General features: G+C 34.2%; 3 protein-coding genes across 5 annotated transcripts; 1 reads left to right on the plus strand and 2 right to left on the minus strand.

The window, feature by feature from the left end:
- Positions 1 to 1,869: 1,869 nt before the first annotated feature.
- On the minus strand, positions 1,870 to 4,442 carry LOC112770447 (protein FAR1-RELATED SEQUENCE 5-like). Its single transcript, XM_025814802.1, has 3 exons — positions 3,001 to 4,442; positions 2,103 to 2,949; positions 1,870 to 2,016 (listed from the first exon to the last, which is right to left on the minus strand). The coding sequence occupies exons 1-3, from the start codon at positions 4,440 to 4,442 to the stop codon at positions 1,870 to 1,872; spliced, it is 2,436 nt and encodes an 811-aa protein (XP_025670587.1).
- Positions 4,443 to 7,697: 3,255 nt separating this feature from the next.
- LOC112771684 (TATA-box-binding protein) lies at positions 7,698 to 11,286 on the plus strand. Of its 2 annotated transcripts, none has more exons than XM_025816485.3 (10): positions 7,698 to 7,995; positions 8,477 to 8,558; positions 8,732 to 8,819; positions 9,060 to 9,131; positions 9,400 to 9,450; positions 9,738 to 9,782; positions 9,874 to 9,966; positions 10,440 to 10,541; positions 10,638 to 10,711; positions 11,082 to 11,286. In XM_025816485.3, coding segments are annotated over exons 2-10 (603 nt in total). In that variant the 5' UTR covers positions 7,698 to 7,995; positions 8,477 to 8,481; the 3' UTR covers positions 11,083 to 11,286. The 2 variants fall into 2 exon arrangements, with proteins under 2 accessions (XP_025672270.1, XP_025672272.1); XM_025816487.3 differs by having other exon boundaries at positions 7,700 to 8,253.
- Positions 11,287 to 16,420: 5,134 nt separating this feature from the next.
- LOC112771200 (nuclear transcription factor Y subunit A-1) lies at positions 16,421 to 22,303 on the minus strand. 2 transcript variants are annotated; one of them, XM_029295139.2, is made up of 8 exons: positions 21,948 to 22,073; positions 21,536 to 21,634; positions 21,071 to 21,355; positions 19,522 to 19,637; positions 19,215 to 19,286; positions 18,601 to 18,765; positions 17,287 to 17,692; positions 16,421 to 16,776 (listed from the first exon to the last, which is right to left on the minus strand). In XM_029295139.2, the coding sequence occupies exons 3-7, from the start codon at positions 21,336 to 21,338 to the stop codon at positions 17,336 to 17,338; spliced, it is 978 nt and encodes a 325-aa protein (XP_029150972.1). In that variant the 5' UTR covers positions 21,339 to 21,355; positions 21,536 to 21,634; positions 21,948 to 22,073; the 3' UTR covers positions 16,421 to 16,776; positions 17,287 to 17,335. The 2 variants fall into 2 exon arrangements, with proteins under 2 accessions (XP_029150972.1, XP_025671634.1); XM_025815849.3 differs by lacking the exon at positions 21,536 to 21,634 and having other exon boundaries at positions 21,948 to 22,303.
- Between the last annotated feature and the right edge of the window lie 1,351 nt (positions 22,304 to 23,654).

Raw genomic sequence — 23,654 nt, forward strand, 5'->3', positions numbered from 1 at the left:
GATTATGGCCGGTCCCTACCGCGACCGCTGACCCTAACCACGCCTACAGGACATCATCATCGCGTGGGCTGGAATATGGAACCTAATGGAAGGATCGTGCTTCATGGAGGATGGGACGCTGTCCGGGAACACTACGGCCTAAGGGATCAGTGGCTGGTGCTGTTCCGTTATCACGAAGCTCAAAAGACCATGTATGTCATGTTCTTCAACAGTCATACAATGGAAATCAACTACTTGGCCCATGCCGAGCCGGGGACGGACTCCACTTGTATAAGCTACCCGACGGCCCCCAAGTCAAGGCACATAGCCGATGGGTTCAGATCGACCAATCCCTTCTTTGTTAGTCCAATCGTGCACAGACTGCCAACCCGTTTTCTCGTAAGTCTCTCGACAGTTATTTTTAAAGGCAACTATTTCTGGTGCTATTGTTCTATTCAATTATTTCGTTGCTCTCACCCTAAAAAATATGTCATCGCTTCCAGCCGAATGTCCCCCCTCTGCCGGGAGTATACGAGGATAGCCCAATTTCGATTACCAACGAGAGGGGCGCGTGGACCGTTCAGTATACGCACTATGTCGGGAGGACGAACGAATGTTTTGGAATGGGCTGGTGTGCCTTAGCAACAACATGTCAACTAAGACACGGCCATGTGTGTGTCTTCGAGCGGCTGGCGCCGCAGGACTACCGGCTGCATATATATTGAGAACTCCTGTATCCTAAACCCCCCAGCCGCCGCCCCCCAACCCAATCAAAGTAACTCGATCGATTCATGGTGTTTTCTTGCCTCAGTTTGTCAAATACAATGATGCAACCTGCATGTCCATACATCTGTATCTTTAATCTACATTATATTTCCAGGCATACAATTCTACCTTGCCCTCATTAACTTATACTTTAGATGATAAACACGATAATCATTTCTGTTGTTAATGTGCGCGTAGCATTGCAAATAGACTGATCTCCCAATATTAGAAATGTATGCCAATTAGTGCCTGTGAAGTTTGAATGTAATTTTATGATGTGAAGATTGAATGTAATTCGATTCACTTCACCTACGTTTTGTATGTTTGAATTTTGAAAGTTCACACTGATTTGTTAATACCCTAAAAATGAGAATTAGTAGTGGTTGTTTATTGATTCAGATTTGTTGTCGTGCTTCATTTAGTATTGATTCAGATTTTTTGCCGTGCTTCATTTAGTGCATTTTATTCAACACGTCCGGTGTTTTAAGCGTGTGTTTTAAATTACATCCAGAAGCCATGTTCCCTTACAAAGAATTTCAAAACCGCGATGGAACCACATGCATTTTCCAACTAGCACACAAGGTAGTACGAGACGTAACCAGTTCCGAATGTCTGCTGCAAAGAGGCGGACGAAGGGAGTTTTTTTAGGAGACGTCCATCTGAATATCCACTGAACGTTACAACCAAAATATCCACATAAACGTTACATACAAAATATCCACTTACCATACATACAAAATATCAACTACACATAGAATCGCTATAAAGATGCCCCTAACATGTCTGATTCAACAAAAGGGTCGACAAAGAGCGATTAATAATACATCAGGTTTGACAGTGGATTTGCAGCTATTCGCATGACACAACTTCACACCTCCACTTCTTCAATCCCGATTAAAATATGTTCTATCTAGAGCACAGCCACATACCAACGAAAGCCAACATAGCAAAAACTTGTTTTAACGTCGACGACATATAGACGGTTATGTACCCAGATGAAATGCAGACAATATTCTGTGTACGGCTACAGCCTACCGGAGAATGTGAAAGGATTCGACCAACCTACCGTTGCAACACACCATCATGACGCAACACACCATCGTGACGACTGTAGGCCCCCTTTGCTCAATCGGCGAGAGACATGACAGGCCCGGACGTGTTGGTCCCAGCGAAGTCGCTGTTAGCAAACCCAGCCTGCGTGTCACTATCGGAGCATTGGAACGAAGGAATCTCAGCTGTCGCATACAGATCGCCGGATAGGTTATCATATAGCTGACACCAATGTGAAAAACAAATGATTAGAACCATTTAACAGGGCAAAAAACTTAACTAGATCATCTATAAAGCGACTAACCCACCATGTCAGTGTCCATCGAATCCATGTCATCTGCAACTGCGCTGGATGACTCCATTGTGCGGCGGCCCGGACACGTCGTCCTGTTGTGTCCCACCTCCCGGTACAAACGACATCGCTGGATTTTCTTTCCACCATGAGCACCGTTACCCTTTGTATTGCGCCTGGGTGGATTCCGCGTCGGGCCCCTGCCACCCTCAGTAGGTGGCCCCTCGGGTGGAAAACTGGTGTCCCCTGTATCTTCGTTCTCGAAGTGCTTCAGCATCAGCATGGCTGTGTCTCTTGCAAATTGGAACTTTTCAATGCTGTGACATGCAATCTTGCACACTTTCCGGTACCAATCCATCAGGCACCAGTGTTGCGTCAGTTGCACAGAATCCCAAATCACGCCTATCGACTGCACCGCCACAAGTTTTGCATCCTTGGTCCATCTCGGCAATATCAAAGACCTCGAGATCTCATGAACATTGTTAAGAACAAGCACCGCAACTATATGTTCGCAGGGGACCCCGAAACATTCCATTCTCATGCACGTGCATCGAACCTCCCTCGTATTAAACGTTGCAACAACACGCCAATCCTTCCCCGGAGTGCCGTATCGAGAGACGATGTGGATAAAATAGGAACCGTTGTCTTCAGAGTCAACCACCCTCATTGCACAAGCCCTGTCAAGAATGGGAACAAACAAATAGAATATTGCACGAGTGTAGTTCTCGGCTGCACTCCGCTCCAGCTGTTTCAGGTTGGTGGTCATAACAGGGTCACCCTTTGCACACTCGAAATCAGCCTCCACCTCCTTTGCACGCACGAACATCAAGCATCGCTGGAAATGACGTAAAAACTCAGTGTAGCTGTATCGAGACTTAACATACCGTCATATCACAGCGTGCAAGCCCTCGCACCTTGACGTTGTTCGAAATCCGGCAAAGAACTTTCTCCGTATGTGTGCTGTGGCCCAACTGTGCCTTCTCTCGTACATGTCCTGTACCCATCTTTTATCGGCGACGCCAAATTTCTCAACCATCTCAAACCACTTTCTCTCGAATGTTCGGACCTCGTAGTCGCCAAGCATGCAATCCCTAAACATCCTGGTGAATTTGGGCTTTCCGATGTTGCTCGTGGCGTTTCGGAGTAGATGCCAAGCGCAGAGTCGATGGTGAGCCTCCGAAAAAACCTGCTTGATCACAGACTTCATTTGCCTGTCACCGTCGGTTATTATGGACACGGGAGCCTTCCCTTTCATTAAAGTTTGCAACTGTTGAAGCAGCCAGACATAGGTCTCTTCTTTCTCGTCTGCCACCAGTGCGGCGGCAAAGACAACCGTTTGGTTGTGGTGATTCACACCGGAGAATACTACAAGAGGTGAAAGGTAAACATTTTTCTTGTACGTTGCATCAAATGTAACCACGTCTCCAAACACCTGGTAATCAATTTGGCTGGTGCCGTCACACCAAAACAAATGTTGCAACACGCCCTCACCGTCAACAACTTCCTTGTAGTACAGTGCTGGATCATTTGTCTTGCACTCTCGGAGATACCTTAGGCACGATTCCGCATCTAGGCCACCCTCCCTTAGTTGCTTCGCATTTACATTGTGCATGTCCCTTGTTGTGTACAGGACATTATGATACCCGCCGGCTAGGCTCGCCATAAAACCGTGGATTCGGGAGACGCCAATGCCCCCTTTGCGCATGTCGTTCATCTGCTCGATGTCCGCTTCACTCATCCTCCGATGGCCTGGAAGCATGGAAGAAAGTCGCAACTCAAGAACGTGGTGGTTATGCGCGTCTGAAAAGTACGCAACGAGCCAACGTCCTGATTCATCGTCCATGCGGAGTAGCATCCTTGCAGGGCATCCACAACGTGTCTCGGCCCTCGGCCTCTTTTGCCCGTTAGGCATCGAGTAGAACTTCGGGGATCGGTACCCTTGTCGGTGGCACACGAACTCCTGCCGTATCCTTACTTCGCCGCGTTTTTCGCTTCTGGAACGTCTCGCCCCGAAGCCATGGTGCTTTGCATATTGCTGGTAGAACTCAAATGCAATGTCAACGTCTGTGAAATTAAACCGGAAAACATCCTCCTCGCTCAAGTTCAAAAAATCAATCCAACCTATCGACTCCACGGAATCAACAGCGTAAAACTCGTCTTCCGCATAATTGTCAGACATTCCTCCGGCGCCGTCCAAACTGTCTTCCAATTCAACCGCATCCCCATTGTCGACATCGGCCTCTGCATGATGGTCGTGTTCTGTTTCATCTTCCTGAAAGTCGTACTTGTCCGACTCCATCCGTGCAGAGCCTTCGCCCTCAAACGATCCAACTCCGTGCTCTGCTCTGTCAGACATTTCTGGTTCATCGGCGACATGCACGCCCCCAGTGGTATCTTCATCCCCGGCAACCCTGTGCCAAACAGCAACAATGCGGTGATTTAGCGAAACACACAAAATTGGGGGATGTCCTCCAAAGAAAATTGCAGTCCTATGACGAAGAAAAAGGGGGATATTTGTAAATCAAGTGAAGGGTGATAATACAACGGGTACCTTCTTTCCATTGATGGAGACGGCGAAGCCATCAACTGCCGAAGAGAACCGACAATGCAGATCAGGCTCCGTCGTCGTCAGAGGTGAGGCTGTTCGTGGGCTTGGATCTGCCTGAACAGACTCGTTAACACTGAGTGGGGGGGGGGGGGAGAAGAAGTTATCTGAGTGGGGAGGCTTCAGTCGTTCTCGGTGGTGGAGATAGAAAGGGACGGTGCGATTGCGACGGAGGGGAAGAGGAGGAAGAGGACGCAATTGCGACGGAGGGGAAAGGGAGTAAGAGGACGTTATTGCGATGGAGGGAAAAGGGAGGAAGAGGGTGCGATTGCGACGGAGGGGAAGGGGAGGAAGAAGTACGATTGCGACGGAGGACAAGGGGAGGAATAGGGCGGCAGTAATAGTTGATAACCAAATACTGAGTGTCCAGCTAATTCTAACAATTAAGTTAATTGTATGCATTTTAAAAATCGTAAAAATGACCCCTATTTTATATGAAATTGCAGAAAAACCCATAAAAAGCATTAGATTTCATTTTGGCGCTCCCTGGCTGACCGGTGCGCCAAACACCAAAATGGCGTTTTAGTGCGCTAACTGAGCCCGCGTACCGAATCCGTGCCCTTCATTTTCACTCCATCTTTGTCACAGTTTCACAGGTTCTCATTTGCAGATATCTGTAGATATTCATGGATAATTAGAGATTATTTAAGTTTTAATTTTTTGTTAAGAATAATTAACACAATCATAATAAAATCTTATATAATTCAACCAAATATATCAAATCAAAATAAATTTAACATAATAATATACTCATAAAATTTTCAACATATAAATTAAAATAAAATAAATTAGTTAGTTACTTATATAGCTTGAGTTTAATTTTGATGTACTGACATTGTAAAATATTTTATACAGTTGTGCAATTATAACTGTTCTTTTAGATGACTATTCACGCGATTAACGTAAAAGATAATTATTTTTGCTAATATGGTATTATGTGATTGGATGCATGTATAAAACGATTTTACACTAATATTGCATCAAAATTAAATTCATATAACTTATATACATAAGAACATTTAAGTAAGTTTTCTTTCGTGGAGATTTCGCAAGTCCCCATAGACGGGTACTTTAATCTCACTTCGTCTATATTTATTCGCGAGAGTGAGTCTCTGTTTCTGAAAATTTTGCGAATTTTTGTTAATCTCTCCATCACGGGTGTGAATTTTTTTGCGATCCCTATTTGTGGGAAGTAAAGAAAATTTTTTTGAAGAAGACTCATTTATCTTGTAACAAATTGTTTTATAATAAAATTAAGGTGGAAATTCGGGTGAGTTAACTTCATATGAAGTTAATAGCTGAGAACCTTTAGATGACAATTTAGTCAAATCTATCAAATCATTTAACGATTCTCAGCTATCAATTTCACATGAAGTCAATTGCATTTGAATTTTCACCTAAAATTAATTAATTTTGTTTGTTTTATATATATTAATGGTTTTATTAGAATTTTGTACTTGTTAAAATAATGTAGTAAATATAATATGAATGCTTTTCTTCGCTGTCATCACTCCCTCTCCTTCTCTCAGATTCTCTACCTGTCCTCTCTCTCATTCTCTCTGCCACCCTCCTCCACTCGCACCCGCCACCCTCGTCCCTTCTCACTTCTTTTATCTCCTACTCTCAAAGTTATCGTAGAAGGTAGAACCGTTGTCGCTGGGTGCCTCTCCTCCTCTCGGATTCTCTCTCTCTCCTCCCTCCCACCCTCCTCCACTCTCATCACTGTCCACCACTCTCGTCTCCTCTCACTGCTTCCACCTTGTTGTTTCTTTCATTAATTATTTTGTGATTTCTGTGTTTTTTTCTTTGATTTTCTTTGGATTTCATACAATTATTTGTGATTATGCCTCATATATGTGCTTCTGTTTTCTTTTTTAATCATGCACAGTGGCTAAAAGAGATTAGAATTGAATGTTTAAAGTTGGTTATGTTTTTGAAAGTATTAATTTTTGAATTTTTGAAGTTTTGGGATATGTTTTGTAATTTTGTGTTTGTTTAGGTGTTATTCTTTTGATAAAAAAAAATTTTTAATGATTTTTTTTTTAATTTTTAGTGTGTTTAGGGCTTGTTTGGGTGAACTTTTAAGAAAAGATCTTTTTTCGAATTATCTTTTTTTAAAAGATCTTATAGAGAAGTAAAAGTAATTTTATGTTTGGATATCTCATGTAAAAATGTTTTTTTATCAATTAATTATGTTTGGATATAACAATATAAAAGTACTTTTTTGTTTATTTATTACATAAAAAACATCTTTTTTTAAGGAAAAAAGATCTTTTAAAAAAAATATAAATTACAGCTTCTCAAAAATATTTTTTTTTTTAATTTTACTAGTGCTTTTACTTTTATTATTAGAAATTTGCCCAAACATGCACTTAAAAAATTTCTAGTAGTAAAAGTAAAAGTATGAAAAAAAATTCTTTTTTGAAAAGCTACAAGGACTTATTTGGACGACATTCTCGAAAATTTTTTTAAATGATATTATTTTAAAAGATCTTTTACAAAAGTAAAATAAGATAAAACTATTTTTTAGTTTATTTATTATATAAAAAATATCTTTTTCTTAAAGAAATTTTTTTTTAAAAAAAAGATGTAAATTATAACTTTTCAAAAAAGATATTTTTTATTTTTCTAATGCTTTTATTTTTATTATTAGAAATTTTTCAAACACACTAAAAAATAAATTTTTTTTATCAATTTAATGACACCCAAACAAACATTTTATATCTTTTAAAAAAATTTTCTTAAAAAAAATATTTTTTACATAATAAATAAACAAAAAATATTTTTATCTTATTTTATCCAAACATAATTAACAAATAAAAAAAAATTTTATATGAAATATTAAAAATAAAATTACTTTTATTTTTAAAATTTTTTTTTTTAAATATCATTAAAAATTTTTTTTAAATGACACTCGAACAAATTTTTTACCGATTTGAAAGGGTTATTATTTTTTTTTCTATGAGTGTGAAAGGGTTATTTATAGTAACACCTCTCTATAAATAAGAGGTTGGAGCGGCTACTTTGTCCTTCTTACCCTTTCAGCTCTCCAGATCTTTCCGCAACACACAGCCAACGAACAAAACCTTCTTTCACTTTCTCTATCTTGTTCCCAAATCTATCTTCTCTCTCCCTCTATATAACATCGCATCTCTTTCTCATATAAAAGAACCGTTCTTTCGAATCCTTCCCGCTTTCTCCACTCTCTCTTACACTCCCCTCCTCAATTAAGTTTCAATTTTTCAAAATTTGTAGATTCTCGTCTACCCATAACCTTAATCCGAACCTAATTTTGCCCTCAAAGGTCCGATCTCGCTTGCTCTGTCTCAATCGACATATATATATATATACAACCCCTCTTTTTATTTTATATTTAATTAAAAGGAGAACAAAGAATTTTTGGGAATTTGTCTATAGTTGTTAGGTTTTCTATTTTGACTGTTTCTTTCCTCAATTCTTTTTGGGGAAATATGGGATCTGAGTTCCTTTTCATTTTTCTGGGGGTTCTTTCGGTAAAAATGTTTCCTCGTGTTATGAATAAGGGTCAAGATATTGTATTGTGGTAAGAATTTTGTTCAGCTATTAGATTTTTCATTCTTTTTCCTAGTTTTTTTATTTTGGGGAGATTTTAAGATCTGGGTGCCTTTTTTTTTTGGGGGTGGGGGAGGAGAGGGTATATATTAAATATTAATAATTATTTTGGTTGGAATAGTTCCTTTTATGTAAGAAAAAAAACGAGGATGAAAATTTGGTACTGACCGAGTGTAATGTTATATAATTATTAGGGTACATGGCTGACCAAGGATTGGAGGGTAGCCAACCAGTGGATCTGACCAAGCACCCTTCTGGGATTGTGCCTACCCTTCAGTGAGTATCTATCTGATCTTCATAATTTTGTCTTTGTATATAATTTACAATAGAACACTTTAATGAGGTTTAGTTTATGTAGCTGACTTTATGTGTTAAAGTTTTGTTGTTTATCTTGGAATATGTAATCACTTTGCTTTTATAATCTGATAACCAAATTATTTGTACCCCAGAAATATTGTATCAACGGTCAATTTGGACTGTAAGTTGGATCTTAAAACGATTGCACTTCAAGCTCGTAATGCAGAGTACAATCCCAAGGCAAGTTTCACTTAGTTGATGTTGAATTTAACTTATGCATATTGTTCTAAGCTGTACAAACACTTTGCTCTATCATAATTATGGTTTGCTTAGGAACTACATGCATTTTGTCCATGTATCTTGCTTTTCGAAACATATAAACATTATATTCGAAACATATAAACATATGTTTATATTTGATCCAAAATCAATAATTAACCTTGTACACTCTGCTAATAGTTGTGTTATCATCCTTTATAGCGTTTCGCTGCTGTGATTATGAGGATCAGAGAACCAAAAACAACTGCCCTCATTTTTGCTTCTGGCAAGATGGTATGTTCCTTAAACTAACCTAGTATTCTGTTATAAATGCTGGTAGTGGATATCACTGTCCTCAAATAAAACGGTGGTGAATTTTTTTATATGCTACTACTTTTGCTAATTGATCATCTTATGATTCATTGTATTCTGCCATGATTTCAATAATGCTCTTGCTTTGGGATTTTATTCATGATTGGATGATTCTTGTCACTTTAGTTGAATTTGTCTCTTTTAAGCTTTAGCTTACATTCCTAATGTTAAATTCCATTGGTATGGCTAGGTGTGTACTGGAGCGAAGAGTGAGCAACAGTCTAAATTGGCCGCAAGGAAGGTATGCATTATTTTTTTCTATTTATCCTGTATGTTACTGAATATCCGTGAAATGGAGCTTTAATTAGACGGGTCAAATATGTTGTTTGTGATAGTTTGGCTATAACCCTGCTCATTCTGTCGTTTGGAGTAGAATAAGGTTCTTATTTGTTTTCATCCTCGTTGCATGTGCATGAGTATCCATTTGCCTTCTTTCTTCATATTGAAAGAGAGGGGGTGGGTGGGTTAGGATGCTCTTTATTCCTAAAAATTTGTATCATCGTCTAATTTTGCATTTTCTTCCGTTAGTACGCTCGAATTATCCAGAAGCTTGGTTTCCCGGCCAAATTTAAGGTAATACTTCTGTTATATCTTGTTATGTTTACGAAGTATTTTCAATCTCTACTGTTATATCTAATATTAGTTGACTCATTTCATGCTTCAGGATTTTAAGATTCAGAATATTGTTGGCTCTTGTGATGTCAAGTTCCCCATAAGACTTGAGGGTCTTGCATATTCCCATGGTGCTTTCTCAAGTGTAAGTTATTAACTTATTATTTAACATTATTTTTTTTTAATGGGTTTTGGGTATCTCATGACTTCTACATTAAAAATAATTATATCGAGATGGAATTATGTACCCTGTGAGATATTATATATAGAGAACTATATGTTGTCTAAATTTTAGTTTCTCCAACTATTGAGAGCGTTGATCTGACATGTATTGAACTCCATATGCAAAACTGATATTGAACAACCTTAAGCTGGTTTTGTTTAGTTATTAATGTGATGCTGCTGCTGTCTGGCTATGCTCAATGTTTCATTGAACGCTGCAGAAGGCTATATTTCTTTCTTGTGTATGATATTTTAATGAGTAACATGGTGGGAAATAGTGAACCTTAATGAATGGTATTGTATTCATGAAACAAGTTGCATGTTCAATAAATTCCCATGTCATCAAGTTAAAGAAAATGTTGAATAAATCTTCAACTTTGCTGTTTGTGGTGTTAGTACGAACCAGAGCTGTTTCCGGGGCTAATTTACCGTATGAAGCAGCCTAAGATAGTCTTGCTTATATTTGTCTCTGGGAAAATTGTGCTAACAGGTGCCAAGGTAATATTCCTTCGTATTTTTTGTCTGTTCTTCTCATTTTGGTTTTGATGTACTTGTTCCCAAGATTATTTATTTTGTTTTCTTTCCATATTCTAGGTGAGAGATGAAACTTACACAGCATTCGAGAACATATATCCCGTGCTTACTGAGTTCAGGAAAAACCAACAATGGTATGGATGTGGTTCTATTCATTTTAACATAATTACTGCTATTTATTGGTTTACACTTTGAATTGTAGCTGTAATATTGGTTAATTGCAGAGATATTGGACTCTACAATTTAACATTTCTTGCTTTCTAGCAAATTTTCCAGAAAAAAGGTTTTGTTATTCATGTTTGCCTTGTACACTAAGTGTGCACTCTAACCTCTCGCCTTTGGATGTGGTGGTATTTATTCATTTAAGAAGATTCCACACCCCATCCAAGGGCAGAGACGGAGTGCATGTTAGCTTGTGTACTGGACTTTACAAATATCATCTCTTTTTTTTTGTTTATTTTTTATTTTGAGGGTCCTAATGAAGTATTTGATCAATTGTGACAGATTTTTTTTCAAGGGAAGGAGCAAAGTGCCACTAAAGGAATGTTGTTCCATGGAAATGTAAATATCAAAACAAAAGAAAAAAAAAAAAAAAGAACATCTGGATTGATATTAGTTAAGACTCATTTGTTTTAGTTGTTTTTTTGTTTTGAATGTTCTAGTAAGGTGAAGCACATTGTTCTATTCTAATTGACATTTCAAAACAAAACACGATTTTGAAGAGGCAGAGAGGTGTGAGAGAAGTGGAAAAGAAAAAAAAAATATCGAGGAGCTAGAAGCAAAAAGGAAATTTTATGCATGTAAAATTGCAACCACAAATTGTCCGAAAAAAAAGCTTTGATTATTGAAATGCACGTTTTTTTTTTATTATTATTGAAATGCACGTTTTTTTTTTTTTTGGGATTTGGACAAGTTTGCCGGATCCACTGCCGAATTCTATAAAAATTATGGAGTACTTTTCTCCGAACTCTTTAAAATTTTTAAAATATACGTTTTTAATCCATATCATCATCATCGTTTTCAAAAGAGTATATAGATTTATAAATAGTATATTTTTTTGGTGACTTAAAAGAAAATAAACAAAAATTAAGAAAGAAAAAAAAAATAAGAAACTGCTTAAGAAAGGCGGTGCTGTTGAATATTACTCTCAAACTCCTTCTAAGGTAATGGAATGGAAGCTCTATTTGGGGAGAATCTCAAACTCTTTTTAAGGCAATGGAAGTTTCACTTAGGGAGAAATAGTCCTCATTGCAGTCTTTGCCATGATGTCTGCTATTGTATTTGCATCTCTCAAGATCAACCGAAGATCAGCACGCCATTTTTAAGACATGATATCTCGGATTTTTAACACCAAAGGATCAATAAATCCAGAGCAATATTGTAAATTATTGATAATAGTAAAAGCCTCCACACAGTCTGTCTCACATATAATGTCTCTTTGTCTCGAGTCTCATGCTAAAAGAACATATAATGTCTCTTTGTCCCGAGTCCCATGCTAAAAGAAAGCCTCTCCAAATAGCAAACAACTCTCCTTGCAAAATGCTAGGACTCTCAATTGTTCCCAGACAGCCTCGTTGCCACCTTCCCTTTCAATCTCTGCTAACACAAGCAAAACCAACTCGACAGCCTCGTTGCCACCTTCCCTTTCAATCTCTGCTAACACAAGCAAAACCAACTCGAGCACCACTGCCAGTATAGCTAGCATCACAATTAATGGTTGAGGGGATAGATAGTCGTTGCAACTCAAAAATATTTCGAAGCTCCTTTTCTAAGGACAAAGCCATACCAATCACCTTGTCTGTGGTCCAATGCTGGTGAGAATGAAATATCTCGTTATTTCTCGAACACCAAATCCACCATAGACCAGAAAGGAATCTAAAGGGGCGCTGTTTGCTATTATATAAGAACCAACTCATCAAATCCACTGGTTGATCGGAGATCCCTAAAGCTTGCCAAACAAGTTGGGCTTTTGGATAATCCCGAATACAATGTAAAACCGATTCCTGACCTAAGAAACATCGTGGACAACTATCTGTGTGCGAAATGCCCCTCCTAAAACGAAATGCAATAGGAAAGAGCCTCCCGAAGACATAGTCAGGCCAAAAATTTGTGCTTGAAACATGTTGACGCCAAAGCCAAAGTCAATTATCCCTATTCTCCCAACTAAACATCTTCTTACTGAGCCACAAATAACCACTATGAGCATCATAAACCTTTGAGACCGCATCAGTCCAACACCAAAGTACACTCGTCTTCAAAAATACATGTTACACTGTAATAAGCCATATTTAACAAAAAATTTTTAGTTATAAATTAAAAAATAACTATTTTTAAAAAATAAAATACAACTTATTTCTGTGTACTCTTGTGTACTCTCATGTACTCTTGTATATTAAAAATAAAATATAGAAAAGTACAAGAGTACATAGGAATAAGTCGTATTTTATTTTTGAAAAATAATTATTTTTTAATTTATAATTAAAAAAAAATCCTTGTTAAACATGGCTTATTCCGAGCCCGTGTATTTTTTTTAGACAATAATAATGGTTGCCATTCTTAAGTGCCACTATAGGAATGATGTTCCATGGAAATGTAAATATCTAAGGCAAAAAAAACATTTGGATTGATATTAGTTAAGACCCATTTGTTTTAGTTGTTTCTCTGTTTTGAATGTTCTAGTAAAGTGAAGCACATTGTTGTTCTATTCTAATTGACATTTCAAAACAAAACATGATTTTGAAGTGTGAGAGAAGTGAAAAAAAAAAAATATATCGAAGAGCTAGAAGAGAAAAGGAAAATTTATGTATGTAAAATTGCAACCACAAATTGTTGCACACATTTGATTTTGATTTTGATTTAGACCGTATGTAACTACTTATATGAGAACAAACTTGCCTAATTAAATCATTGTAACAATTATAATATTGTAATGTGTCCATAGCTATAGCTTCTATGTGGAGGCATATTTTTTTAAGGGTTAACTACTAAAAATGTCTTTAAATTATTTAAATGCCAATAAAAATGTATTCAAATTTTGTTATCGATAAAATTGCTTTTAAATAATTTAAAAACGTAATAAAAATATCCAACTGTAAATATGTATTTTTAAAAAATGTCTTAGATATTGAATTTTGATATAATAAAAAATAGAATATTATTATTCTTAAAATTTGGTGACTTTTTTGCTAAGTATATATATTTTTTTATGATTTTTTAAAAATATTATTGGTTGTTAATAAAAAAATATATACTAAAAAAAATTACCAAATTTTAAGGATAATAATATCCCAGTTTTCTAATTATACTTGCAAAAAATCGTATCAAAATTCAATCTCTAATGTATTTTTTGAGAAAATACATATTTAATATTAGATAATTTTGCAAAAAATTTAACATTTCAAAAAATACATTAGATGTTGGATTTTAATGCGATTTTTTGTAAGTATGATTAAAAAAATGATATATTATGATTTTTAAAATTTGGTAATTTTTGCTAAGTATATATTTTTTGTGATTTTTTAAAAGTATTATTGGTTGTTAAAAAAATTTATATATATATATATATATATATATATATATATAACGAAAAATTACCAAATTTTAAGGATAATAATATCTCATTTTTATAATCATACTTGCAAAAAATTGCATCAAAATTCAATCTCAAACATTTTCTAAAATATATATTTATTGTTGGACATTTTTATCGCGTTTTAAAATTATTTGAAGACATTTTTGTCGATAGTAAAATTCGGATGCATTCTGTTAGCGTTTGAATAATTTGGGAGGTTTTTTATGGTTAACCTAATAATTCAAGGAAAAGAATCCAATGAGTGGCAGGTAGATTCAAGAAATGTATAAATGAGTTTTTTCTAATTAAATTTGAGTTAACTAATTTCTTACTCAACATTACAATACATAATTTTACCTTCAGTAACAACAGATTTATAAATTACTCAAATAACATATTTGAGTTTGTATAAATAGAAAAACAAACAAATAAAAGAAAATCGAATATGAAAATTAAATTGAAAAATACAATACGAAAAAAAATATATTAATAAATGAACCTACCTTGCGATTGAAAACTTCTTGGTTAGTACTTAGTACATGAATCACATACAACTTGTATATATAGCAATGCTAAAATAATATTTAGAATTAAGCTCTAATCTATCAAATTGTTTCTTTAATTTCCAGTGTATGTATTCAAGGAAACTTTTAATTCTGAAATGGAGACAGTGCACATTTTCTGTCATATTATAATTAAAAAATGAGTTATGGTCCTAGAATCTTGATACATTAAGGGAAGCCATCTGAAATGGATATAGTACGCATAGATGATAGATGAGATCATGAAAGCTTATGAACAAAAAAGATTTTCTGAATAATGTGATGAGATTCTTCAGATTTGGACATTAGATGTTTAGAGCAATAGTTGAGATTCATGACACAAGGATAATGTCACAAATAATTTATTAAGTGTATATATAATATATAAATGACTTAATTATCCATTTAATTAGATGGTTAAAAAAAAATCTAGATAAGAGAAAAAAAAATAAATAAATAAGAGTTACACGTATTATACTTGTGAGAGAAGCAATTGAGAGAGAGGAAGTTAAGAAAAAAAAAAAATTGTGAATGTAGCCACGTAATTTATGAGAATAAATATTCAGTATATGTTTATATTGAGGTTTGTCGAATTGGAATTTGAATAAAAGTGATTTTGTAGAATTGATTTTGAGTAGAAGTGAGTTTATGCCAACATTATTTATATTTGACAATTTTATACTAAAATTAATTTTGATAAAATAAATATTGTTTAGATAATATTAGTTAAAATTACTTTTAGATAGATAATTATTAAAAAATATAATATTAAATTATAATGTTATTTTTTTAAATATATTTAATTTTTTTTATACTTTTTTATATAATATTTTTTATGATACTCTATTTTAGTATGTTATAATTTTTTATTATAATAAAAATTAATATTTATTTATAAAATTAAAAATAACATATAAAAATTAACAATTTTTTAAATATTTTAAACGCACTTTTATTCTCTTTAATGTATTTACCAAACACGCCGTTAAACTTGGTTTCAAATGTCAAAATTCTTTGTCACCGAGGCAGTGACATGGTAGAAGATTTGTTGGCCTCCATAAAGGTTGTATCGAGTTCAAATTTTGGATTAAACTCAGAAAGTGAAATATAAAATTCATAGTAATGTATGTTATGCAAAAGAAAAAAAAAATCAAAATTCTTTTATTTTGTACTTGATTGTTGATTCTGTACATTTGTGACTGTGTGTGTTAAACATTCCATTAGAAGAAAACCTGTTTTGGGTTAAGAACATGGTTAATTATAAAATTTGAATCCTTTAGCTTTTGAATTTTCACTTTAGAAAGTAAAGTGTAATTTCTCATTCTTAAATAATTTCTCTCTCATATTTTTTTATCCCACTTATAAAATAAATGATGAGAGATTAATTATTATGGTTTTTTTTTCGGTCATACAAACTTAATATTATTTATACTTTTTAATAAAAATATAAGATTTTAAAATTAAATTGAGTTTGCTTTCCTGTACATATTATAACTTTTTTAAAAATACATTAGTATTTAAAACCTTTTCTATTTCATAAATATGATTTGAAATAAATTAACTTAGCACAACTCTATTATTGTATAGATAATGACTTGAAAAAAATAGTATGTATACTTTTAATATTTAATAACATTCATCAATCATTACTATCAATGTTAAAAAATACACAAGCATATAAATATGCAAGTATAGCCCACTAAATACTCACCAATTAAGGGAGATGCATGTCAAGAAACACAATATTATGAAATTTTCACGCAAATGATGTCAATGTACGGTTCTATGAACATTCAAATCAAGTTTCTAATATCTCCCATATTTAAATATTATATGTCCACATCCAAGTCACAAACAGTTCAGAAATCAAAGTTATTTTTCTTCTTTCCTTCATCCATTTTACAAATGGATTTAGTGAAGGGAAATTGAGATAAAGGGAGACCAAAGAAGGCATGGATTGAACCATGAACCTTCCTTATTGATCTCACCATTTAACTGAGCCAAGAATGAGTTGCCTGAGATGAAACTCTCTATTGTAACGGTGGTCTCCTCCAAAGTTGGATGAGACAAAGCTCACCAACTTCATCTGCAACAATATTAGCCTTATATAGGATTCAAAGCAATAATGGACAAACACACAACACTCTTAATCATGTAAAGGAAAGTTTCAAAGTATAAAGTTATTTACATGTAGATTTGTAAAACTTCTTATCATGGGTATGTCTTATATTTGTTTCCATTACTAAAAACTTTCTATATTCAAAATGACAAGGAATTTAATTTTTATGCACTGTTAGTGTAAAACAGTTTTACATGTGCATTCAATCGCGTAACGGCACATCCGCAGAAATAACTACCTTTACATTGACTGAATGAATAGTCATTTGAAAGAATGATGTGATTGAACGACATTGTAAAACACTATCAGTGCATCAAAATAAAACTCGATGATAAGGTTGTTGACATGCTTTTGATTTCGGATTAAAACCATGTCTGCTATACATGTATATGTATCAAATACTACTATGTTAGAATACTTTTACCCACAATAATCTTTAGAACAAATAGACAAGGTTGTAAAGTGTTTTCAGGTTACCTTTAGAGTCATCATGTGCCAGAGGGAACCACCAACTTGGGGGGAGGTGTCATTCAATAGCCCCATTTGGGGCTCCATGCATAAGCATGCCTTGCCTTTCTCCACCAAAGCAATGTCCCTCATTTCTTCCATTAAACTGTGAATGGTACATTGAGGACAGACCATTGCTACCATGGAAACCAATGGTGAAATTCTGCATTTTCTCCATGTCGTGAACCATGGACTGCGACACAACATAGTGATCATTGTTGGAATGTAAAGGAGCCGCGGAAAGCGAGCTTCCGGATTCCATTGAGGGGTTTACACTGTTGTTGTTGCCTTCAAGCTTCTTTGTATTAAGAAAGCGACCACCATTACCCCTTGCCCTTCTCATAGCATGAAGGTGACGCGACTCATGAAGATATGGCTGAAAGAAAAGAAATTAGTGAAACAAGTTACAAGTTACAACCATCAGTAGTAATAAATATCACTTATTGGACACAAATGAAAGATCTAAAGTTATGCAAAACATTCACTCAAACACCTACTAGTGTGAGGAATGATGAAGCCTCAATAAGCATCATGGTCATTTGTGATATTTACCGCACTAAATGACCATGATCATGTACAGAGAAAAACACAATGCTAGACTCACACAGTATAAAAGCATCCGGTGTTAATGCAGGATCCGGGAAAAGGCCGCACCCAAAGGGTGTAATGTACACGGCCTAACCCGATAATTATATCAGTGGCTGTTTCCACGGCTTGAACCCATGACCTTGAGATCACACGGAGACAACTCACCTATTGCTCCAAGGTTCCTCTTCTAGACTCTCAGTATATAATTTGAAGTAAAAAAATTGAAAATTTCCATCTAATCATAAAGGACCTCCTATATCAGCAATTTCAAATCCTATGTGTCCAAAGTCCAAACTGTTTAGGTCACACTTATGCTTTGTGAAGGTAATCTTAAAATGGATAAGTTGCCCACCCAGAAAAGTATGGATTCAGATTTTATCCGAAACAAGTAACAGAAGTAGTATGATCCAAATGTTATCATCATAGACTAGTTGATACCAGATATGCTTATGCAGAATCATTCCACTTACTAATCGTCGTGGAACGGAGAAGCATATTTAAAGATAAACTGATGTTCAGGTGACTTTTCCTAATACATAAACTCAACTCTCATATCAAGAGTAACAGAACTTTTACGTTCTTCTGATATTCAAAACTCCTAAAGTGTTCTAAAATCTACAAGCTCCCCATTCTCGTAGCAATAGAATCATTCATTTCAAGATGGTACTTTCTTCAAAATTTGGATATCAAATGTACCTTTCTAACTTTAATCACTTTCTTTTCGAGCTCGGCCTTAGCACGTGACTGTCTTCTTCTCAGAATACCATGATACTGCTTTGCATTGACATAAACCGGCTCCTCTTCCATTTCAAGTGGCAAAAGCATTCTAGCATGGTTCATCCCATACAGCTGAGGGTTTATCTAGAATCATGGCAACAGCTGTTAGGACTAGAAATAAATCATCAATAAAGTAACATTTCACTAAATTGATTGAATAAGAATATTGAATATAACTTAGAACAGAAATCCATTAGAGAAAAGGAAAACCATCCTGAAAGGTAACACATTTGCAGCGATTACCGCCTAAAGGACGTGAAGAATCCGGCTTACAGAATGGAATAGAACAAAAAGGCATTCAATGCTTATTGTTACAGTTTTAGCATTGCTGAAATGCATTACTTCTAAGTGAACAAGTGATAAGACATGTCTTCTTGTTTGCATAATTATTGTTATGTAGCAATTTTGGTAACTATGCCTAATTATGGTCTGCTATTTATGCAAAGAATATCTGAGAGAGAGAGAGAGAGAGAGGAGTGTTCGAGTGATAACCATTTTCGTAAACACTGTACGGAAAATCCTAGATAGTATACCATAGTTTGTTGCCCATAGGGTGTCAAGCCTCCACCATAATGTGCATCAAAATAAGCTTGTGAAGTTAAAACCTGCATCATATTCAGAACTCCTATTATGTTTGTTTTACTTTTAAACCAACATAATATATGTGTATACTATACAAACACATGGTTCCAGATTCTGTAAACCGAAAAATAAGAAAATGGAGAAACAAAGAAAAAGAAGATTAACAGTATGGAATAGATTTATGCACTATAAACTCAGTAAACAAAGGATCATGCCATAGTTGCATATGACTGAAAAAATTAGTTCCAAAGGTCTTACAATTGAATGACCAATGCTTTCAGTCTCGGAATTCGGACCAAGGTGTTTTCCCATGGTAAATGGGGTTGAGGAAAAAGCATGTTTGATGTTCTGGTGCTCTTTGGTAACATCTCCACCTGAGAACAACAATCAAAATTTCTATAAATATCATATTCATACATTCCAGTGTATATGCAAAAGCACAATTCAGTTCCTGGTAATTCTACTATGCACCTCATGCAATTCCCTACCTATATTCTATTTAGGTTCAATTGCACTTTATTTATTATTATTTTTTATAAAAAATGAAAATAAAAGACAGTTAACGAATCAAAATTCTTATCCCAATAGGTGGAACCGGCTACATAGATCAAATGATAACCGTTTTTTTCTTTTGACCAAAACCAAGACAAAAAGACAATTAACTAACCAAAAACCATCATTTGAGATACAAATTCCTCCCTTTCAAAAAGGTTACATATAGTAGATAAGTTACTTATATTTATGACAATTAAACCCTAATTTGAAGGTCATGGAACTCATTGATGACAAAGAGTCCTATTAAATGTGAGAACTTCAATTGGTTGGAGAAACTGCAGTAGCAAAATTGCAACTGACCTGAAGTTATTTCAACTCAAGTCTACCAAAACAATAATTCTCCAACCAAGTTGGGTTGGTCTAGTGGTTAGCTCACTAGTCCGCTTAAGCAAGTGTCGGGGGTTCGAATCTCGCCTTGTGCATGCAGCAACCCATTGGCCAGCGGCAAACCCTTAAATGGAGCTCAGTACCGCGACGGATTAGTCCTTGACCTGCCGGGTTGGGGGATACCGTGGGAAACAAAAAAAAAAAAAAATAATTCTCCCCTCTCACTAATCACCTCTTGCCACGTGGAAGATAGGCAATAACTTAATCGGAAGTATATTTTAACAATTTAACCATTAAATCACAATATATAAAGATCATTTATACCAAATTTCAAGAAATCGCATATCAATAAGCATGCAACTGAAGAACTATTGGTTTATTATATTCTGAACATATATATTATGTTGATTTTTAAGGATATAAAAAGTATAGCAAATGATTATGAATTGACATGAAATTTTCTAGATATAGATCTATAAGATATAAGTTTCTAATCCAACAGTTGAACTTTTTAAAACAATTACACAAGCAAAAAGCTATTCAACAGTGTAACATATACTTAAATTGACATCGTTGTCATTTGATCTTAACACACACACACAGACACACACTCTGAGCAGGGATTAATGGGACAGAAAAGGGACGAATATGGCTCCTCTAAAGTAAGCATGTTGATGTTCATAAAGTGATAAAGTAAAGGGTTAACTGTTAACTGTTAACTGTTAATGAATAACCAATGGTAAATCAATAGCTTTCATCATGTATAGGACTCACCAAATGATGAAATGTTAGTTATCCTCTTGGATTTCCCACTTTACCAATAAACTCACTTTAGAGAAGCCAAATCCAGGACCGATACGATTTGGGAAAGTGTTATACTTACTCAAAACCAGAACATCTATGCATTATGCCAAAATACAGACACCTGAGTTATCAATTCCAGGTAGTGATTGAGAAATCAAAGACTGCATCTGTTTATTGAAACCAACAACTTCATTAGTCTCTGATTGTGTTGTGACTGTGCCACCATTCATGGCTGATGAACCATTCAACTGCTGATCTACTGATGATGATTTTGGAGCATTCTCACCGGCTCCGCCGCGCCACCAGGGCTGAGCATAAATGGAAGCTTGAAACTGAATCTGCTGGCTTCGCTTCGCCCGCCATTCGTCTGATTCGGGTTTTCCTGGCATCTTAAGTCAAGTATTCCCTGGAACCAAAACAAATATACAACAACAAATTAAACATTCTAAAATCATATATATACAAAAACAAACTTAAATTCCCAAAACACACAAAGAAACAAATAAATCTCAGTCTGTTAACTCCATTAAACTGAATTGAATGTTGCATCTATGAAGTTGAAAAGGAAACGAATTTGAAGACCTACCCTCTACTCAGATAAACCCCAAAGAAACTTGATTGTGATCAACCTACCCTCTTTGTTCTTGACCTGGAATCGGATTTATTTATTGCTAACCTGAAATTTCTATATAGAACAAAGTAAAGATTACCCTTTTTATATTTTCATTTTTAATTTCCGTTACTACACTAGAAACCTCAAAAAATCAAACTAATATTCACATGTTTTCTTCCCAATCAAACATTAACCACTAAACAGAAAAATTCCGATTTTCTCAGAAGCAATAGACAAAGATTAAAACAAAAAAGGAAAACAAGAAAACACAGAACAGTAGAATGCGCTTTTGAACTCTCTAGTCAAATACGATTCAAAGCTAAGGTTCTCATGAGTTTGAAGCATAGAAGACAATTTCTTCTTGTTGTTTTGGTAAAGAACTTACTATGGTAGGAGCTATGCTTTTCACTCTTCAGAACTGAATTACATTGAGATTGAGATAAGAAGACCCTTTCTTTCTCTCTCTCTCTCTCTCTCTCTCTCTCTCACTCACAATGGAGCATGATGCAATGATGAGAATGAGAATGAGAATTAACCTATATGAATAATATTTTTTTCTAATGAATTTTAATTAATTAAATAACTAAATGTAATAAGAAGTATATTTTATTTCTACTTCACGCAAAGGTCTATGTCAATGTCTGATCTCTGATGTCTCCAATTTGGAAGAAAGAAAAGAATGAAACCAGAATGATCTAATTACTTTTACTTGAGTGCAATGCAAGAAGAATTGATATGGCCACTCACTTTGAAACCCCTTTTTTTCTATAAAAACTTTGCTGAAAAGTGGATCAAGCTTCATCCTTGTGTCACCTTATTCAATGTAGAATATAAGAAATTATAAATGAAGCATGTTTGGGTATATTTGTGTAATTGTGTTGTGTGTGTATGTGTGAGTCATTGACTTTTGAGAATATTAGAAAATAAATTATCATTTAATATTTTTTCTTGGCAATTTGTTCTTAGTATTTTGAAAAAATAACATGGTTGAGAGATTAAATTATTTAAAAATTAAAAAAATTATATGATTAATATACTTTTAAAATTTTATTAGAGATTAATTTATCTTATATTCTAAAATATTAGTAACTATTTTGTCTGAATTTTTTTATTAGTTTTAATTTTATTGAAAACAAATATTATTAAAACCAATTTAAATTACTGCTCTTATTTTGATTAATGTGAACTGCTTACTAGTAGGATTAGTATATTTTTAATTTTATATTAGAGAAATGGTTGTGTTTTGCGTAGTTATTAAAAGTTAGTGTGTTTTACACTTTCATTCCGCTGTCAAAGTTATATTCGAAGAAATCGGAGAGTCTATTTTTTAAATTTTATAAATTTGACCCACAATTTTGTTTAATGATAAAAAAAATCAACCACTTAAAAATTGGACCCTTCTGCAATCTCAAATTCAAACTCATCAATCTAAAAATCTAATCCTCAAATTTCATTTAAAATTTTAATTCACCCAAATCTGAGTCTCTAATTTGGTTTTTACAATTAAAAAAAATCACCACCATATTGAATTAAAACACCCAACTTTCTCATAACTAAGGATAACAAAACAGTAACTTCCATTACTAAAAAAATAAGTCGACAATCCTTTTCTTTTAGGATATTTTTTTTGTTGTTGTTGTCTTTATTTGGATAATTTACTAAAGGACAAATCTGTTTTGTCTATGTTTCTTTTTTACTTTCTTTTTTTTTTTTCACTGGAGTTAATTGTTTTGCCAATTTCAATATTAAATAAAACAAAAAAATATTTTTCTAATGTATTTTATTCTTGCAAAATAGTTTATTTTTATCTTGGCACAATAATTATTTTGTATGTTTTTATCTTATTATACTTTTTTAATTAAGTTATTCTATTAATCTTTATATTTTTAAATTTTTAATTAGATTTTAAATTCTTATACTAATTTTAAATTTGAACTTAGATCTTTTTAATAATAAACATTAAGATAAAGTATTATTTTGGTCCCAAAATTTAGAGTGAATATTATTTTAGTTTTTAATCTTTTTATTTTTATCCCAAAACGTTTAAAATAGTATAATGTTATCTCACTATCAAATTGCTCACCAACATTTA

This window comes from Arachis hypogaea, chromosome 18 (assembly GCF_003086295.3).
Source record: "Arachis hypogaea cultivar Tifrunner chromosome 18, arahy.Tifrunner.gnm2.J5K5, whole genome shotgun sequence".
NCBI classification, from domain to species: domain Eukaryota; kingdom Viridiplantae; phylum Streptophyta; class Magnoliopsida; order Fabales; family Fabaceae; genus Arachis; species Arachis hypogaea.

Excerpts from the sequence above, each read along its gene's own strand:
- LOC112771684 (XM_025816485.3), top strand. The coding sequence starts at position 8,482 with ATGGCTGACCAAGGATTGGAGGGTAGCCAACCAGTGGATCTGACCAAG. Across the intron at positions 8,820-9,059 it reads ATGCAGAGTACAATCCCAAG|CGTTTCGCTGCTGTGATTAT; the intron begins GCAAGTTTCACT and ends CATCCTTTATAG. Across the intron at positions 9,132-9,399 it reads TTTTTGCTTCTGGCAAGATG|GTGTGTACTGGAGCGAAGAG; the intron begins GTATGTTCCTTA and ends TGGTATGGCTAG.
- LOC112770447 (XM_025814802.1), bottom strand. The coding sequence starts at position 4,442 with ATGTCTGACAGAGCAGAGCACGGAGTTGGATCGTTTGAGGGCGAAGGC. Across the intron at positions 2,950-3,000 it reads GGATTTCGAACAACGTCAAG|CTACACTGAGTTTTTACGTC; the intron begins GTGCGAGGGCTT and ends GTCTCGATACAG. Across the intron at positions 2,017-2,102 it reads ATTCGATGGACACTGACATG|CTATATGATAACCTATCCGG; the intron begins GTGGGTTAGTCG and ends CATTGGTGTCAG.
- LOC112771200 (XM_025815849.3), bottom strand. The coding sequence starts at position 21,338 with ATGCCAGGAAAACCCGAATCAGACGAATGGCGGGCGAAGCGAAGCCAG. Across the intron at positions 18,766-19,214 it reads CCTATGGGCAACAAACTATG|ATAAACCCTCAGCTGTATGG; the intron begins GTATACTATCTA and ends CCATGATTCTAG. Across the intron at positions 17,693-18,600 it reads AAGTGATTAAAGTTAGAAAG|CCATATCTTCATGAGTCGCG; the intron begins GTACATTTGATA and ends CTTTTCTTTCAG.